The following is a 20,840-nucleotide window of genomic DNA, read 5'->3' on the forward strand; positions in this document are numbered from 1 at the left end:
CTTGTTAACTCAAGGGTGCCCCAAAAGAAAACCTGGAGACATTGCACAGACAATGGCGGACAACTTGCGCTGACTGCTGCCACTGTTAATCACGATCCAGCGTTCCGTTGTTACTGAGCCACCATGGAAATGAGTGAGTTGTACTTCAGGTCTAACAATTCAGAGTCCTATAACTGCGCATTCTCCGTGTGGGAGTTAGATTTGGCACTGTCTGCGGCTTGTGATACTTCGTCCGATCACGACCAAATCCGATTCAGCATTCTTCGATATTTGTCAGTAGCATCAAAAGACATCCTCCTCTTCTCTTTTACGTAGCAGACCAGCAACTTTTCCAACTCGTGGAGCGAAGTAATTCTGATATCCCTTCTTAAACCAGGAAAGTACCGCTCAAGACCCAATAGTTACCGGAGCGTCGCCTTAATCAGCTGTGTGGCAAAGACCTTGGAGCGAATGGTTAACCGTCGCCTGGTTTGGGTGTTGGAGACCAGTCAGCTGCTAAGTCGCTCTCAGTGTGCATTCAGGAGATTTCGATCCACTGTCGGCAACCTGACCTTTCTAGAGGCGGCTATTCAGATGGCTCTCCTACGTATACTGCATTGTGCAGGTACAAAAAAAAAATGGCTCTGAGCACTATGGGACTCAACTTCTGAGGTCATTAGTCCCCTAGAACATAGAACTAGTTAAACCTAGCTAACCTAAGGATATCACACACATGCATGCCCGAGGCAGGATTCGAACCTGCGACCGTAGCGGTCTCGCGGTTCCAGACTGCAGCGCCTAGAACCGCACGGCCACTTCGGCCGGCCTGTGCAGGTACATCTTTTGATATCAGCAACGCACACGATACTACTTGGAGACAGCTTGTTCTATGTCAGCTGCACCAATGGGGCTTTGGTGGTCATATCTCCAGCTTTATTCGGTCCTTTTTATCAAAGCGCTTTTTCGGTACCGAGTTGGTGACAATGCTGTCGAATAGTTCCGAACAGGAGAATGGTATTCCTCAGGACAGTGTTTTAAATTTTACCCTCTTTGCCAGAGCGATAAACAGTATCACGTCTACTGTAAGGAGTCCTGTACAGTGCTCCTTACTTGTGACCGATTTTGTGCCCTGTTCTTCCTCCAGTATTGCAACGGCAACTCGTCAGCTGCAACTTACATTGTAGAGGCTGGAGGAGTAGGCTACAAGGACTGGCTCTATGTTCTGTTCAGAAAAGGTTGTGTGTGTTCATTTCAGTAGTGCTAGTCGGATTTTTAATTTACCTGCGTATTTGGACACCGTTCTGCGATTTAAGCCAACGATCTTGCCGCAGTGGTAACACAGGTTCCCTTCAGATCACCGAAGTTAAGCGCTGTCGGGCTAGGTTAGCACTTGGATGGGTGACCATCCAGTCTGCCGAGCGCTGTTGGCAAGTGTGGTGCACTCAGCCCTTGTGAGGCAAACTGATGAGCTACTTGATTGAGAAGTAGCGGCTCCGGTCTCGGAAACTGACATACGGCCGGGAGAGCGGTGTGCTGACCACATGCCCCTCCATATCCTCATCCAGTGACGCCTATGGGTGAGGATGACACGGCGGCCGGTCGGTGGCTTTGGACCTTCATGGCCTGTTCTGGAGGAGTTTAGTTTTTAGTTAAGTTCTGCCATTTAAAGACTTTGGGCGGGATTTGGGCCTTTTCTTTTACTCCAAGCTTCACAAGGCATTGCAGATTTTGAAGAGTCTTATATAGCCTCCACTCGTTTTGCAGTTACCTGCTTTCTTGGAGTGGTTATTGCCATTGACATAGGCGGTGGTCACATCATGTCATTATATTTGTGTATAGAAGTTAGTTTGATCTGTATTTTAGTTTCCTAGTATTTTACTGCCTACTTTCTTCTGTTGAAATAGATAATCTGTGAATGACCTACTGCTAAGTCGAAACCGGTCGTGATGTTATTTGTGTGATGTGAGACTATGAAGCACAGCGAATGTAATTCCAGACACTTTTAATCTGTTACAAATGCTCATTGCAGCTTACACACCGCTAAGTGTGGAGAAATGTCATCTTAACATTGTCACCCATGTACCCCACTGAATAACTATATTATTGTTTCCAGCAAGAAATCACTAATATTACTAGTAATTGTAGAGGTTCAGTCTATCTTGTCGTTGTAAATATTTATCGAATGACGCCGGCCGAAGTGGCCGTGCGGTTAAAGGCGCTGCAGTCTGGAACCGCAAGACCGCTACGGTCGCAGGTTCGAATCCTGCCTCGGGCATGGATGTTTGTGATGTCCTTAGGTTAGTTAGGTTTAACTAGTTCTAAGTTCTAGGGGACTAATGACCTCAGCAGTTGAGTCCCATAGTGCTCAGACCCATTTGAACCATTTTTTTATCGAATGACAATTCCGTCTGAGTGGTAACATTTTGCAGATACTGTTCGTCACACGCGTGCCTCAAGTCTGCACTGTATTTTGTAATGCGGAAGAAATTGTTGTGTAGGAGACAGAGTACATCATGGTGTGAAATAACGTTGAGGGCCGTGGAACAGACGTTTCCTTTGAAGAGACGTGTCTTTGGCAGCGGACGTCGAATTCACACTGGCCAGATCTGACTACAGAGTCATCCAGAACATGGGTCCAGGTTTTGAGTACAGTGCCGAAGGGCGTGCAATGATAATAGAAATAGGGTCACTACTTATATAAATAGAAAGTATGCCAAAATGTCTAACATGAAGGGCCAAGTCAGTGAGAGACTGCAGTTTTCTTCGTGGCCAAAAATCGACAAGTGAATACTGGTTACCTGCTACGATTGTTCAGGAGACAGCAGCGAACATGTCGCTCTCTCTCTCATCGCCTGATAACTGAATCTAATAATGCTGTAACAGCGCCCGCAGGAACAGCCATTCGACCGTCATCTGCCCGCGTTCGAATGTCATTAATATTTGCTAGTATCGCTACCGCCTGTTGCGGTCCGCGTGTTTGTTACAGTTTGAATCCAGTATGAATATTTACACACAGTAGAGGCAGGGCCGATGCGCCATTAGCTAGGCTCGTAAATTAAGGAGTGGGACACGAAGCGGAAATAAATGGGCTCGCTGGGAAAGGAGTTTAATTGCCTTTGTCATGCGAACATATTGAGGTTAGCTGTTCGATAGATTCCATCCTGTGAATAATCTGTCATGTCAGTGTGGAGGATTACACGAAGTCACCTGTAAAAAACGTGGAAACATATCACATCTGGCGTGATATACAGTGAAACTTTTAGCGATTCAGCCTATAAAAAAAGTAGCTTTCTCGATTACAGAAGTATAGTTAACCTAACTGTAATGCTTAGAATGTAACAGTTTATTGTCGAGGACAGATTCCCCGAAACGTTAGTTAAGTTTCAGTTCCCTGAAAAGTAATAGAACATCCACGAAGAAACTCGTAGGTTGATGTTTAGGCGAAAGGAACCTACCTTTTCTACAGCTCTTGACTAAAAATGTTTCACGCATTTAGTGAAACAATTATAAACGCATACAGTTTCACTTGATAGCAAAAAGACAAACAGTCCACGCGAAAAACATGGTTAAACAGCTATGATACAACCACTCTTATCCTCACTTCAGCTTTGAAGAATGTTCTGGTTATCATTGGTTCTTACAAAATGCACAGATGTTATTGCAGTGGTAACTTACGAAAACAGAATCCCGGCATGATTTTGACATGATTTATTTACTTATTGCCTCTAACTAACTAAACCTGCAGTCTATTTACCTAATTTTGGTTTATAACACAAATTATAACTGTAGAAGTATTAAGGCATGCACTCACACAGTCACTCTACGGTGTCGAATAATAAATTTGCTATAGCTTGGATAATGTACCATACGAATACATCACCACAACACGTTTACGTGTAACAGAGCTAATTGTGGGATGTTTTTACCCGCAAACCGATTCTGCTGTTACAGTTCTAGGGTCATTCAAAGAAATGCTATGGTCAGTAGCGCATAATTCCCATGTCATGTAATACTAACTTAACTGCAGGTGACTTTAACCAACCGAATATAGACTAGGAAGTGTATGGATTCATTGCAGTAATGCGAAGTACTTTTGAACAAGTTTTCTGAAAACTGCCTTAAGCAGCTATTTCGTCAGCCCACACTCATTGGAAATGTCTTAGACCTTGTATCTACAAGTAGGCCGGACCTTATCGACAACGTCAGTACAACAACGGGAATTAGCGATCGTGATTCATAACAGCAACTATGGTTATGAAAATTAATAAATCAGATAAGAAGGTTAGTAGAGTGTTTCTGCTAGAAACAGCAGATAAACAGTTGTTAGGATCTTACTTAGACAGTGAAAAGAAATAACTTACTTACAGTAAGATAAATATAAAGGAATTACCGACAAAGTTTAAGCAATACCGATTGAGACTTTCCCGACATAATAATTGCTTCATTGATCACGGGCGTCGCGTCGGATAATATCGTGGAAGTGCACAATATTTCAATGAAACATCGCCTCGTCATCTTCTGGTGCTTACTGACGTGTTGCTACAGTGGCTTGCCAATACATACTCTGACTCGCTAGAAAAGCGCAGGCACCAAGCTGTAACGTCATCGTAGACTTGTTATATAATGAGCAATATTTTGAGCAAACTGACGGTGTTGCTATGGGAGCCTTTTGTCTTCCGTAGTAGCTAATCTTTTTATGGAAAACTCCAAGGGGAAAGCACTTCAGTCAGTGACGTTGAAACCTAAATATTTCGGGAGATACGTGCAAGACTCCAATGCAGTTTGGCTGCATGGAGCAACAACGCTTTCTGTACTGAGCATTTGCTTCTCTACGGAAGTGGAGAAAAATGAAGACCTTCCGTTATCAGATGTCTTCGTCCACAGTAAAGAAGATGGTTCCGCCCGCATCTCGTGGTCGTGCGGTAGCGTTCTCGCTTCCCACGCCCGGGTTCCCGGGTTCGATTCCCGGCGGGGTCAGGGATTTTCTCTGCCTCGTGATGGCTGGGTGTTGTGTGCTGTCCTTAGGTTAGTTAGGTTTAAGTAGTTCTAAGTTCTAGGGGACTGATGACCATAGATGTTAAGTCCTATAGTGCTCAGAGCCATTTTTTAGCCAAGATGGTTCCTTGGGTCACAGCGTGTTTCGTAAACCAACTCACACCTACTCCTATTTATGAGCTACGAGTTGCCATCACCCATCTCAACGCAGTGGCGTATTACGGACTCTCGTTCATAGGACTAGAGTTATCTCCCCCAGGGAGCGTATCAGAAGCTCTTAGTCATCTTAGGTCTGTGTCTGTACAAATCGAGTCCTCTCATAAACAGATGCCGGCAAAACCGTGCCGGCAAAATAAAAATCGTGTGACGAGGGATCGAACCCGAGACCTTCGTATTCGTAGTCCTGCTCTTTATCATTTTGCCCCCACGTAACATTTATCGCTCGGCTAATCCCGCGCGGTAGGCTGCAGCACTCTCGGTTCAAAAGATAGCGCGCAAAGGTTAGTAGAGATTCGGGCGTCTGAGAAAAGAACTATGCGCGAAGGACGCAAGTGCTACCACCGTCATACCTTAGCAAAAAAATGACTCTGAGCACTATGGGACTTAACATCTATGGTCATCAGTCCCCTAAAACTTAAAACTACTTAAACCTAACTAACCTAAGGACAGCACACAACACCCAGCCATCACGAGGCAGAGAAAATCCCTGACCCCGCCGGGAATCGAACCCGGGAACCCGGGCATGGGAAGCGGGAACGCTACCGCACGACCACGAGATGCGGGCCTAAGCAAAAGATCTCGCTGAAAAGCGAAATCCTATGTAAAATCACTATCTCGGAGATGCTCTGTCCCATCGCTCGGACGCCCTCTATAACGTCGCGTTCAAACTCAAGTCTTGATAATCTGCCATTGTAGCAGCAGCAACCGATCTATCATCTAGGGCAGACGTCTTCTATAGGCATTGTCGATCGCAGCGTCGTATGCTGCCTGTTTACATATCTGTGTATGTGAAAACATATGCATGTACCAGTTTCTTTGGCGATTCAGTGTAGTTTGGAAGAAAACCAGTATGCAGGAAGGCAGAAGAAAGCAGGCAGTATTTGCTTATTTCGTTTCTGAATACAGTAAGAAACGCAACAGGAGGTTTTGGACTCACGCAACGGTTAGTTCACGGCTGCATAAAGGAACGTTCGTGACACTATTTATAGATTTAAGAGAAAATGAAAGTAAGTGTCATATTTTTGAACGAATGTACACTCATTTGATGATTAACAGTAAAGCAACAGCTGTAACGTCAACTGTTCATCTTTTCCAAGTAGAGGATGACAATTATTGAATTATATGAAATAAAATCGTCATAATTTCTGAACGGTTTGCGTTAGGACTTTCAAACTGTACTGTTGCCCGTGGGGCAGAATGGGAATTAGTATTCTCATGTATAGTTTGGTTTAGCGACGAAGCTCACTTTCATGTGGGTGGGTTCGTCAATAAACAAAATTGGCGAACTCGGGGGACTGAGAATCTGGATATCGCGATCGAGAAGTCTCTTCATTCTCAGTGGGTGACTATGTGAAGTGCAGTGTCCTGTCACGGAATAATCGGTGCGATATTCCTGGTAGAGCACTTGCCCGCGAAAGGCAAAGGTCCCGAGTTCGAGTCTCGGTCGGGCACACAGTTTTAATCCGCCAGGAAGTTTCATATCACCGCACACTCCGCTGCAGAGTGAAAATCTCATTCTGGAAACATCCCCCAGGCTGTGGCTAAGCCATGTCTCCGCAATATCCTTTCTTTCAGGAGTGCTAGTTCTGCAAGGCTCGCAGGAGAGCTTCTGTAAAGTTTGGAAGGTAGGAGACGAGGTACTGGCAGAAGTAAAGCTGTGAGTACCGGGCGTGAGTCGTGCTTCGGTAGCTCAGTTGGTAGAGCACTTGCCCGCGAAAGGCAAAGGTCCCGAGTTCGAGTCTCGGTCGGGCACACAGTTTTAATCCGCCAGGAAGTTTCATAATTTGTACAGCAATATTCTCAAAACCGCTGCTGAGCTGAAAACAGCCATTCAGGAGGTCATCGACAGATTCGATGTTCCAGCACTTCAGAGGGTCATGCAGATTTTCTCTATTCGTCTGCGCCATATCATCGCCAATGATGGCAAGCATATCGAACATGTCAGAACCTAAATCTGTAGTGATGTTTACATGTTGAATAAACTATACGCACGCCGTGGTTTGTAACTAATTTATTTTCATATAGTTCAATAATTGTCACCCCCATCTGGGCAGTAGCTCCACTGTAATTGATCTGCATTATCAATACATAATCGGCCACAGATTGCTACCTAAAAATGTAAGGAATGCTTGTGAAGCTCAGTGAGAAGTATTGCACAGAGAGTGCATACTGAAATTAACAGAACGAATGATGGATTTCATACTTTGGGCTCTGGATAATGAACTTGAATCAACCCAAGCAGGAACGTCGCTTAGCGGTAGAAGAAATGTTTTCGCTGATTACTTAATAGAGAATGCCGGCAAAGTATCATGACAAGACAAAATTTTCTAAATCTTGCTGGGGGCCGGCCGGTGTGGCCGAGCGGTTCTAGGCGCGCCAGTCTGGAACCGCGAGACCGCTACGGTCGCAGGTTCGAATCCTGCCTCGGGCATGGATGTGTGTGATGTCCTTAGGTTAGTTAGGTTTAAGTAGTTCCAAGTTCTAGGGGACTGATGACCTCAGATGTTAAGTCCCATAGTGCTCAGAGCCATTTGAACCATTTTAAATCTTGTTGGTAACAATCGTGGTGAACATTGTATCAATTTAATCTCGAACGTGAGAGACTATTCAATTTACGTCAGCATTAAAATGCGTGGAATTGAACATTTTATGTGTTGAACACAATAAAGGAGTGATTTCATTGAACCAGCTGAAACAAACAGAATCTTTGTAAACTGTTTTTGCTAACTGAAGATGTTCATTCAGACGAAAGGGCTCTCGCCACGGAGAAAAGCATTTGCTGCTTAGTGCTGTTTTAACTTTTAAGTGGGCACGTTCGAGCAAAAAGGCCACCTCTAGAGCACTACCGCTAACTAGTTGACTGTGACGTTTACCTACATAAATTCTCTCCTGATTCTGTTTCGCAGCAAAATCCTCACCAAACCTGAAACCGTGTGGCTCTCTTCTTAAGCCTATCGTGATACTGCTTGCGAGATGTGTCCCATATTTCTGAATATTTTTTCACTCCTTCCGTGAAAAATTGCAAGTCCACAACGACTGCATCTACGGCAGGCTGACGACGGATGTTACTAGGGTTGCGAACGCTTATGCGTTGCCCCATTCTCCTAAAACGACCGCTACTTCGCGGCGATCGGCGAGGAGATCGTTGCGATGCAGCACTTGTTGGCTAGCACGATCGACGCGTCTCACACCGCGTTCTCGCTGCGAGTTCACAGTGTCACCGCCGTAATGTGCGCGGGTCCATTGGCTCACGTGCACTGCTGAAACGCGAAAGACAATGACGCTACGAACTCGCTATGATAAACCACCCGTGGGTATCGAGCCATTACATCCTCCCCTTACCTGGTTGTGCCCGCAGCACCACCAGAGGCATGCAGCCCCGAGGTGCGAAATGGTCGTAACATTTTGGCTCATCAGAGTATACAACTACAATACTGGCCATTAAAATTGCTACACCAAGAAGAAATTCAGATGATAAACGGGTATTCATTGGACAAATATATTATGCTAGAACTGACATGCGATTACATTTTCACGCAATTTTGGCGCATAGATTCTGAGAAATCAGTACCCAGAACAACCACCTCTGGCCGTAATAATGGCCTTGATACGCCTGGGCATTGAGTCAAACAGAGCTTCGATGGCGTGTACCCGTACAGCTGCCCATGCAGCTTTAACACGATACCACAGTTCATCAAGGTTAGTGACTGGCGTATTGTGATGAGCCAGTTGCTCGGCCACCATTGAACAGAAGCTTTCAGTTGGTGAGAGATCTGGAGAATGTGCTGGCCAGGGCAGCAGTCGAACATTTTCTGTATCCAGAAAGGTCCGTACATGACCTGCAACATGCGGTCGTGCATTATCCTGCTGAAATGTAGGGTTTCGCAGGGATCGAATGAAGGGTAGAACCACGGGTCGTTACACATCTGAAATGTAACGTCCACTGTTCAAAGTGTCGTCAATCTGAACAAGAGGTGACCGAGACGTGTAACCAATGGCACCCCATCGCATCACGCCGGGCGATACGCCAACATGGCGATGACGAATACACGCTTCCAATGTGCGTTCACCGATATGTCGCCAAACACGGATGTGACCATCATGATGCTGTAAGCAGAACCTGGATTGATCCGAAAAAATGACGTTTTGCCAGTCGTGCACCCAAGTTTGTCGTCGAGTACACCATCGCAGGCGCTCCTGTCTGTAATGCAGCGTCAAGGGTAACCGTAGCCATGGTCTCCGAGCTGATAGTCCATGCTGCTGCAAACGTCATCGAACTGTTCGTGCAGATGGTTGTTGCCTTGCGAACGTCCCCATCTGTTGACTCAGGGATCGAGACGTGGCTGCACGATCCGTTACAGCCGTGCGGATAAGATGCCTGTCATCTCGACTGCTAGCGATACGAGGCCGTTGGGATCCAGCACTGCGTTCCGTATTACCCACCGATTTCATATTCTGCTAACAGTCATTGGATCTCGACCAACACGAGCAGCAATGTCGCGATACGATAAACCCCAATCGCGATAGGCTACAATCCGAACTTTAACAAAGTCGGAAACGTGATGGTACGCATTTCTCCTCCTTACATGAGGCATCACAACAATGTGTCACCAGGCAACGCCAGTCAAATGCTGTTTGTGTATGAGAAATCGGTTAGAAAGTTTCCTCATGTCAGCACGTTGTAGGTGTAGCCACCGGCGCCAACCTTGTGTGAATGCTCTGAAAAGCTAATCATTTGCATATCACAGCATCTTCTTCCTGTCGGTTAAATTTCGCGTCTGTAGCACGTCATGTTCGTAGCGTAGCAATTTTAATGGCCAGTAATGCATTTCTTATTGTGCCTAATAAGCATGGAGTATGTTCGCTTGTGTTTCCCCTATTTCATTACTCTTTTGAAAAGCCTGTATGTGCAAAGCCAACAATCTGAGCAGCGCGATTTCTGCGACAGCCAATGCTGCCGCCCTCAGTGCCTAGCGCGAAGTTAGAGGCAACTGATTTACGTAAACTGCCGGTGTGTGTGTGCAGGTGCTGAACAAGGGCCCGAAGAGCCGCGCCTTCTACCGCATCCAGGCGACGCGCAAGATGGTGGGCGGCGGCAACATCATGCGCAAGATCGCGGAGCGCGCGCAGAGCGACCTGAGCGAGGTGAAGGCGGAGATCGCGCGCCGCGACGACGAGGCGCAGGCGGCCGCGCAGGCGCAGCAGGGCGCGCGCGTCTACTTCGAGCCGGGCCACTACACCGTCATGGAGAACGTGGGCACCTTCGAGCTGCGCGTGGTGCGCGAGGGCGGCGACCTGGGCCAGCAGCTGCTCGTCGACTTCGCCACCGAGGACGGCACCGCCGTCGCCGGCGACGACTACGTCAAGGCCTCCGGCACGCTCGTCTTCCAGCCGGGCGTCACCGAGCGCACCTTCACTCTGCAGGTGGGTACGTGCGCGCACGCGCACGCCATATATTGCCTACCACTGAACCACTGACCGAGCCCAGTACACGACACACACATTTCCAATGCAGTTGCTGTCTGTCCATTGCACTGTGTGTACTTGTCAAAGAGTATAATAAGGGAAAACACACTATTTCCACTAGCTTCATTAATTATTTTTTCTGTCATAGGTTTCGGATTATTAGCCACTAGTCTAGCATAAATGACATAGCTGTTACTTGTAGTTGTGGTCTTATGTCCAGAGACTGGTTTGATGCAGCTCTCCATGCTACTCTGTCCTGTGCAAGATTCTTCATCTCCCAGTACCTACTGCAACCTACATCCTTCTGAATCTGCTTAGTGTATTCATCTCTTGGTCTCCCTCTACGATTTTTACCCTCCACACTGCCCTCCAATACTAAATTTGTCATCCCTTGATGCCTCAGAACATGTCCTACCAACCGATCCCTTCCTCTAGTCAAGTTGTGCCACAAATTTCTCTTCTCCCCAATTCTAGTCAATACCTCGTCATTAGTTATGTGATCTACCCATCTAATCTTCAGCATTCTTCTGTAGCACCACATTTCGAAAGCTTCTATTCTCTTCTTGTCCAAACTATTTATCGTCCATGTTTCACTTTCATACATGGGTACACTCCACACAAATACTTTCAGAAACGACTTCCTAACACTTAAATCTATACTCGATGTTAACAAATTTTTCTTCTTCAGAAACGCTTTCCTTGCCATTGCCAGTTTACATTTTGTGTCCTCTCTACTTTGACCATTATCAGTTCTTTTGCTCCCCAAATATCAAAACTCCTTTACTACTTTAAGTGTCTCATTTCCTAATCTGATTCCCTCAGCATCACCTGATTTGATTCGATTACATTCCATTATCCTCGTTTTGCTTATAATAGTATAATCATGACCAGGAAAGAAACTCCAAATTTTCTCCTCCTTACATTAAAGAGCCAAAGAAACTGGTACATCTGCCTAATATCATGTAGGGTCTCCGAAAGCAGGCACAAGTGCTGGAACAAGACGTGGCACGGACTGGACAAATGTCTGACGTAGTGTTGGAGGAAATTGACACAATGAACCCTGCAGGGCTGTCCATAAATCTGTAAAAGCACGAGGGGGTGGAGATAACTTCTGAACAGCATATTGCAAGGCATCCCAGATATGCTCAATAATGTTCGTGTCTGGAGAGTTTGGTGCCCAGCGGAATAGTTTAATCTCAGAAGACTGATCCTGGAGACACTCTGTAGAAATTCTGGGCGTGTGTGGTGTCGCATTGTCCTGCTGGAATTCCCAAAGTCATTCCGAATGCAGAATGGACATGAATGGATGCAGATGATCAGACAGGTTGCTTACGTACGTGCCACTTGTCGGAATCGAATCTAGACGTTTCAGGGTTCCAGTATCACTCCAACTGCACACGCCCCACACCATTACAGAGCCTCCACCAGCTTGAACAGTGTCCTGCTGACATGCAGGGTCCATGGATTCATGAGGCTGTGTCCATAACTGTACACGTCCATCCGCTCGATACAATTTGAAACGAGACACGTCCCATTAGGCTACATGTTTTCAGTCATCAACAGTCCAATACCGGTGTTGACGGATTCAGCTGAGGTGTAAAGCTGTGTGTCGTGCAGTCATCAAGGGCATACGAGTGGGCCTACACCTACCAAAGTCCAGATGAATGATATTTCCTTGAATGGTTCTCACGCTGACACTTGTTGATGACCCAGCATTGAAATATTCAGCAATTTGCGGAAGGGTTGCTCTTCTCTCACGCTGGACGATCTTCTTCAGTCGCAGTTGGTCCCGTTCTTTCAGGAATTTTTTCTACCGAAGATTCGATGTTTTACTGGATTCCTGATATTCGTGGTACACTAGTGAAATTGTCGTACGCGAAAATCTCCACTTCATCGCTACCTTGGAGGCGCTCTGTCCCATCGCTCGTACGCCCACTATGACATCACGTTCAAACTCACTTCAATCTTGATAACCTGTCATTGTATCAGCAGTAACCGATCTAACAACGGCGTCAGACACTTGTCTTATATAGGCGTCGCCGACCGCAGCGCCATATTCTGCCTGTTTACTTACTCTGTATTTGAATACGCATAACTATACCAGTTTCTTTGGCGCTTCAGTGTAAATCGTCAGTATTCCAAGGCTCAGCCTAGTTTTGTCCGTAACGTGAAAATCCTGTGTATACCTAAGTTTTAGGTGATCCTTTGAGGATGCATGAAAGGAAAAATGAAGATGGTTTGAGCTGTGAATTGACGTTTGTGTAAGGGAGGTCACTGGACGAGGGTAGTCGATGAAGCCACAATAGCAGAATGGTATAGTGGACGATACATCTTTCTAGTAAGTGGTCAATTCGGGTTGAAGTCCAGCCTTTGTCACAGATTTTAATTCGTTACTTCAGGTTCTATTCTTATCGAAGGTAAGGTTGACACTCAGTATGTCTCCAGAAAAATTTAATTTCATCGGAGCAAAAAAACTGATCTGTAATACTAAACATAGACAGTCTCATTTATCTTGGCCACCCTAAAAACTTTTTGTACAGAAGCAAAATAAAAAATGTATCGAGCAATTGTTGTATAACTACCTGGAAGACAGTATCTTCCTTCGTCACGAAGCTATGTGTAACAGTGTGTCGCTTTAAAATAGAACCCTATATATTTTTTAATCGGTATGCACGTTCCGTCCTTAAGACCTGTCCAGAAACCCACAGCGCTACGTTATTCACACAAGACTCACTGAAAAGGTAACACACGACGATCAGTTTAGCTTTAGGAAAGGTAAAGGCATCAGAGACAATTTTGACGTTGCTCTTGATAATGGAAGCAAGACTGAGGATAAATCAGGACAACAGAAGATGGAGCAAGATGCTCAAAATTGTGAGAATAATAGGAATAAGCCATAGGGTATGACGAGTGATACACAGTATGTACGAGCACCAGGAGCGGACAATAAGATTAAAAGACCGAGAACGAAGTACTCGGATTAATGAGAGTTTAAAACGGGGATGCAGCTTTTGGCTCCTACTGTTCAAACTACACATCGAAGAAGCAACGGCGGAAATAAAAGAAAGTGGCTTTAAAATTCAGGGTGAAAGGATATAAATGATAATATTAGCTGATGGCAGAGCTATCCTCAGTTAGAATTATAAAATCTCTTGAGCAGTATGAACAGCCTAAAGACCACAGAATATGGCTCGAGAGTAAACCGAAGAAAGACAAAAGTAATGGGAGTGGCAAAACTGAGGATAGCGAGAAACTTAACATCAAAATTGGTGATTACGAAGTAGACGAAGTTAGGCGATTCTTCTATCTTGGAAGCAGAACAACTCATAAACTACGAAGCAAGGGAGGACATAAAACATAGACTACCATAGGGAAACAAAGCGGACAAGATATCAAACATTGACCTTTATCTGAGGAAGAAAATTCTGAGAATGTACGTTTGGAGCGCAGTATTGTGGTAGTGGATCATGAACAGTAGGAAAACCGGAACAGAAGAGAATCGATTTGTTGAGATGTGGTGTTGCAGGAGAATGTTGAAATTTGGGTGGTCAGATAAGATGGGGTATGGGGAGTCACTCAGCAGAATCGACGATGAAAGCGACATACTGAAAATATTGACAAGAGGAAGGGACAGGGCCATAGGACATGTATTAAGACATCGGGAAATAACTTCCATGGTACTGGAGGGGGTTGTAGAGGGTAAAAACTGAGTGAAAGACAGAGACTGGAATACGTTCAACAAATAATTGACGATGTAGGACGCAAGAGCTATTCTGAGAGGAGGAGGCTGGCACAGGAGAGGAATTCACGGCGAGCCGCATTAAACCAATGAGAAGACTGATGAGCAAGAAAGAAAAAAACGAAAACGCAACTTGTCCACTTACTGTAACTGGTAGAAAAAAATGCACGTCGGTCATACAGTGAACCATCTTGGTTTGAAGGTTTCATGAGTACAATGTACACCAATGAAGAGAAGGTAGAAATGTAAGTTAGAAGAAATCAAATTGCAATAATGATTTCTTACTGACAACAGGGGTCCACGCTGAAGAGGACAGTAGTATTATGTCGAAATAGGGGAAAGCGTGTCATGGATGTGATACTCGAGATGAAATAGCAGTCATTAAAAAGAAGACGCTTTTCGTTGCGGCGAAATTTCAATTACCAGCTTTCCCCTCCGAATGTGAAAATATTTTGTTCACTCACAACTGCACAGGGAGCAGTGACCACCGTAATAAAATAAAGGAATCAAACCTTCAAACCGATCACACCAAGAGTTAGGTGTTTGTTTTGCCAGTGTGCTACTACTCTTATTTAGATTCTATCTGGTATTTGGTTTACATTCCTCAGTCTAAGGGCAATAGTTTTGTTTATCTATGACGTCTTTCTGAAGGTGTAATTAATCCCACAACACTTACTGTTATTACAATTGAGTAGTTACACCAGCTGTCATACAGCCTTGGACTTTGGTTTATGCCCTAGAGTAATAAAGAGGGAAAGTAAGTAATTTAGGTAAATTTTGTCTCACTCGTGCCCACCGCAAGGGCAATGTCCACCACTTGGGTCGACCTTCAAACTTCATCAACTGCTTGATATTTTATCGGAAACAAACTCTCCTCCATGATACGGTTCGAATACACGGAGATGGTGCACATTACATAAGTACCTGTACCCATAATGTCTGATCAAATGTTGTAGAATGTAAAGGGACTTTATTTCTTCATGTTTTGGGGGAACAACTGTAGCATGTGGGTGTATACGATGAGGATGAATATTTGGAATGCATCTCAGATTGAAACTGGTGATCTACTATAATGATCAATAAACCACATAAAACGTTATCAAATCACTAGGAAAACAGCATACTCCCTTACTTGCGTGATAATCACGCTTCGATAAAATTACGGGAGAAAACCAGCGTAAACGACTTCTGAAGGAAAGATATGAAAACTGGGAGACCGCTCAAAGAAGAGAATAATCCTGTACTGACGTTGGACTAGTCATATGCAACATACTGAGTAAAAGATACGTCATTGAACCGCACTGGTGAGACACAGTGAGCAACGGAGTAACTGCAGTTGATGACAGAGCTTTGCGACTAAAATTAATAAATTCCGTAACTGTCACTACATTTAAAAAACATTCTCGCACTTGGCGGTCAACTCCTCAAAGGTTTTTACGCCAGATACGCAAAAACACAGCTATCAAATTCGCGTAAATTCGCATCAAAGCGACGAGTTGATCGTTGAAGGCGATAATTTCGACTAAGAAGCAACTGCAGACTTCTTCTTACTTCTACATGAGGCTTATTACACAAAATAATGAAGCTGCTCATTATTTTGTATCAGCATCGTTATGCTTGGAAATTGAAGAAAACTCTCCTTCTAAGTAAAAGCTGAGAGATCCTGATTTAATAGAACACAGTACTTGCGGCACATCAGAAGTGATATGGCCAAAGGAAGAATTCAGATTCAAATATCGCTCACGAAAAGTAATAGAAAATCTTCCAGATTTGAAACAAGAAACAGGCAAGAGAATTTAGTGAAATTAACGAAGCGATTTCCTAACAAAAGGCAAATATCTGCCGCAACTAACTGAAGTAGAAATCGTACCAAAGCATTTTACAAGGAACATCAAGGATTATTCATGCTTACCAAAAGTTCGGAGAGAAGAAACGGGAGCAGTATGATTCGCAAAAAAAAAACAGCTTTGACAAATCTCTCTGGAGAATAGTATTAAGGTTGGCACTACACCATCAGAGAGAACAAGAAAATCTCTTTTCCCTTTACCGGCAGATTTGAATATATACACCCACACATTCTTGCTTGCGGAGATTATTCTTGGAATGGATGAGGAGAGCATGCAAGGTTATTGCACAAAACAAATACTTTCGTACCATGCATACTCTCTTTCCAAGGGACTACAACATAGAGAAAAACCATTCGTGTAATATATACACGAGGTTACCATGCAATGTACGAGAAAAATTAAAGTGGGTTAGACAGCCCCCTTTCACTTTTTCCTATCTGCTATTCCAGAATAAAATGATAGATAAATAATCTGGAAGTGGTTCGGTGAACCCTCAACCAAACACGTAGGTGTGAATTTCAGATAGGCATATAGATGTAGATGTAGTACTTTTAAGCAACACATTGCGTACAATAAAGCCAGTCCTTGATCAAAAACTCATATATTGTCTTGATTGAAGACAGGAGTAAGTTCACTGAATGGTTAACGATTTTATTTGGGTTTTGATTTGTCTGCTGCTAACTCCAGCAAATAGACGAGTTACGTTACCCTGGGTATCTGCACAATACGCTAGTACAGGAGGCTCAGTTAATTTGCATTATGTTTTTAATAACGTCGTATTTATGAGAATAGCAGATTTCGGAAACTTTTTAACAAATCTTGGCAAGAGGAAGTGGATTACCGAATACAAAAGATAGGGTACTCCTGTTCATGTCTTCGTAACAAAGAAGTTATAGAAAAGGCAATCATGCTCATTAATGCCCCCTGGTAGTTAAACAACATTTGCTTGACGTATTTTTATTTTGCTTCTGGACAAAAAGGTACTTGGGATGGTAAAGATAAATGGTACACACCATGTACAGATTAAAACATTCTTAATGATAGAGCATCAAAATAAATAAATAAGTGACACTTCAATTTATACCGGGGCACAATTTAACAATATTTGATTGGGTAATCAACATTACCAGTATCAGATTATGTATAATAACTGAAGTTAATTTGCTTGTATTGTAGATGTTCTGGATTGTTCTTCTAATGTCTCTCTGTCTCCAATATTGCTGTCAGATACACTTTTTGTCCATTGGGTGGAGAGGGCAGTATTTCTACATCAACTATGAAAGGGGTTTTCAAACAATGCTGTGGAAAGACGAAGCCTATTTTCTGCAGTTTCCAGCAGCTGTAGTGTTCTTCAAGTTCGGTGCACAATGATCCATCCATTTTTCCCATCTAGTACGAGCCACACTCTTTGCAACAGATCTTGCTTAAGGAAACGCTAAATGCGGAAGGACACCAATGTATTTTATGCCCTTTTTTGCTGCTTACAGTAGATCAAAAGTTCTAAGGCGATATTTGACCATATCAGCATGGTAATGCATCCCATAATAAAGCAGCATCTGCGAGACAATGGTTTCCAGACAATAACATTCTTGAAATGGATGCCCTGCCCAGAGTATCGACCTGACACCACTGGAATATCTTTCGGATGACTCAGCCATCACTACCGTCTCTTGTTTCAGCTTTTGAGGAAGTTCAAATGGTTCAAATGGCTCTGAGCACTATGGGACTTAACATTTATGGACATCAGTCCCCTAGAACTTAGAACTACTTAAACCTAACTAACCTAAGGACAGCACACAACACCCAGCCATCACGAGGCAGAGAAAATCCCTGACCCCGCCGGGAATCGAACCCGGGAACCCGGGCGTGGGAAGCGAGAACGCTACCGCACGACCACGAGATGCGGGCTTTTGAGGAAGTATCGTCTTACATTCCTAGACCGATGTTGAGATACCACATTGAAGCTGTCCCCAGCAGAGCAGAGTTCAGACGTCGCAAAAGTGAAAAATGGACACACCCCGTTTCAACGTCGATTAATACGTGTGTGGAAACTTCGAATACAACACTGTACGGAATTGAGTGATGCACTGTGGGAAAACTGGAAAAGAAGGGAATCTAAACTTTTTGGATGTTGAGATTCAGTTGGACTCATTAGAAATGAGGGCCGGCCGCGGTGGTCTCGCGGTTCTAGGCGCTGCAGTCCGGAACCGCGGGACTGCTACGGTCGCAGGTTCGAATCCTGCCTCGGACATGGACGTGTGTAATGTCCTTAGGTTAGTTAGGTTTAAGTAGTTCTAAGTTCTAGGGGGCTGATGACCTAATATGTTAAGTCCCATAGTTCCCAGAGCCGTTTGAACCATTTGATATTTCTTCCAAAGCCTGATGGTATTTCTCCAGAAGACTCAGAGTCTAGAAAACAGCTCGAATAGACAAACTGGCACTTCTGCCAACGATTTTAGAAATATCGAAGGAACGGCTTCTATCGCTTCTGCCTTATTTGATCGCAAGTCTTCCAAAACTCTGTTAAGATCTGAGTGTAGCTCTGCTGGTGCATCCGCTTCCGCAGCCTTAGCGGTTACCGATAGAGTGTATTGCGGTTGTGCCGCACAGGTGATCGACGACGACGTGTTCGAGGAGGACGAGCACTTCTACGTGCGGCTGAGCAACGTGCGCGTCGCGGAGCCCACGTCCAAGACACCGACGGCGGTGCCGCCGCCGCAGCTGGCCAGCCCCTCGCTGGCCACCGTCATGATCCTGGACGACGACCACTGCGGCGTGTTCGCGCTCGCCGACCGCGACGTCGAGATCATCGAGTCGGTGGGCACGTACGAGCTGCGCGTGACGCGCTACAGCGGCGCCAGGGGCCGCGTCGCCGTGCCCTACTCCACCGAGGACGGCACCGCGCACGCCGACAAGCAGTACGAGGCCGCCAGCGGCGAGATCATCTTCGACAACAACGAGACCGAGTGAGTACCCGAGCGCAGCCTGCCAGATTGCAATGATCAGCCAGAGCGTTATGACCACCCACCTTTTATCGAGATAAACCGTCTAGGCTATAGCAGATTCACCTGACTGCTAATCAGAGACACCCATGGCGCATGCGGTATCAGTGAGCATGCTGTCCGTGCGTAGAATGAGGAAGGCGCGCAGTCTATCTGGGTTTGACCGTCGGCAGATTGTGATGGCCCGAAGGATCGGCAAGAGCATTTCGGAAACTGCACGACTGTCGGGTGCTGGTGGAGAGCTGTGGTGAGTGTATTCAACAGATGGCGAAACAAATGTGAAACCACTTCCAGACGTCGTGTGGTGGATGGCCACTCCTCATTACACTTATCGGACGTCGTAGGCTGGGCAGATTCGTAAAACAGAACAGGCGGCGAACCGTGGCGGAACTAACATCAGACATTAATGCTGGGCAGACCAATGTTAACACCATTACGTCGGCGGCTACGACTGAAATGGGTACGTGTCCATCGGCACTGGACGTAGGCGTAGTGACAGAACGTTCAATGCTCTGATAAATCCCGATATCTTCTTCAACATGTCGGTGGGAGGGTGCGAATGCGTCTTCTTCCAGGGGAACAGCTCTTTGACACCTGTACTGCAATTATTCTCTAGGGAACATTCACGTGGGCGTCCGTAGGTCCAATGGAGCTCGTGCAAGGGACGATGACAGCCAAGGGTTACCGTATATTGGTTGCAGACAACGTAGATCCTTTCATGACGTTCATGTTCCCCGACGGAATTGGCATTTTTCGCCATGTCACAAGGGTAGGAGTGTGATAGAGTGGCTCAAGCAACACAGTGTCGAGTTCCATTCGATGTGCTGATCCCCCAACTCACCGGATCCGAACCTGATCGAACACATCTGGGATGTGACTGAACGTGGCGTCAGAGCTCATCGACCTATTCCCCGAAATTTAGGGGCATTGGGTCACTTGTGTGTGTAGATGTGGTGCCAATTACCTCCAGCGACCTTCCAAACCTTCATTGCTTCAGTGCTACGACGCTTCGCCGCGGTTATCCAAATATGCAAAATGTGGACCTGCCGGCGCTTAGGTAGGTGACCATAATGTTCCGGCTCGTCAGTGTACAGCAGCGTCTAGCGGCGCCAGCAGCGGCCGCCCGTCTGTGTAGTAAAGAAAACGCCATCAGGACAAATCGACGAAAATACCGATCCACCAAGCCTGTTTTTAGAGTCTAACCAAAAAGTGTTCCCATTTGGTCACACTGAGAGCTCTTTAGAGATTTTTCCAGAAGTCTCTCATCTGCATTATTTCACCTCTATCAGAGTTCTGGAAAACTGTCAGCTATTTTAAACTTGTAGAAAGTAATCAAGAGTGATTTTTTTTTATTCAGGTTTCTACCACGGCTAGGTACAATTACTTGTTGGTGATTAGTTTTGAAGGTTAATGTTCACTCTAAAAACCATTGGCTGCATTTCAAGTGTTTGCTAGAGCATAATGCTACTAATACACTCACAAGACATCTTCAAAAAAGAGATTATGATATAACAAAAGAAATTTAAATGCAGACAATAGTTTGAGAACGAACGTTAACTGAATATATAACGTTAACTTAATAAATAATAATCA

At 45.0% G+C, this 20,840-nt stretch overlaps 1 protein-coding gene and 1 pseudogene across 1 annotated transcript in view; both read left to right on the forward strand.

Annotated features, from left to right (window-relative positions):
• The window catches only part of LOC124585982 (sodium/calcium exchanger 3-like), a 783,464-nt gene that overhangs the window by 190,061 nt on the left and 572,563 nt on the right, over window positions 1-20,840 (forward strand). The window contains exons 2-3 of the mRNA XM_047131408.1: window positions 10,219-10,617; window positions 18,856-19,211. Coding sequence (XP_046987364.1) covers window positions 10,219-10,617; window positions 18,856-19,211 — 755 coding nt within the window. The remainder of the gene's footprint in view (window positions 1-10,218; window positions 10,618-18,855; window positions 19,212-20,840) is intronic.
• On the forward strand, window positions 1,292-1,409 carry LOC124555417 (annotated as a pseudogene).

The sequence above is a fragment of the Schistocerca americana genome, chromosome 1, assembly GCF_021461395.2.
Source record: "Schistocerca americana isolate TAMUIC-IGC-003095 chromosome 1, iqSchAmer2.1, whole genome shotgun sequence".
NCBI classification, from domain to species: domain Eukaryota; kingdom Metazoa; phylum Arthropoda; class Insecta; order Orthoptera; family Acrididae; genus Schistocerca; species Schistocerca americana.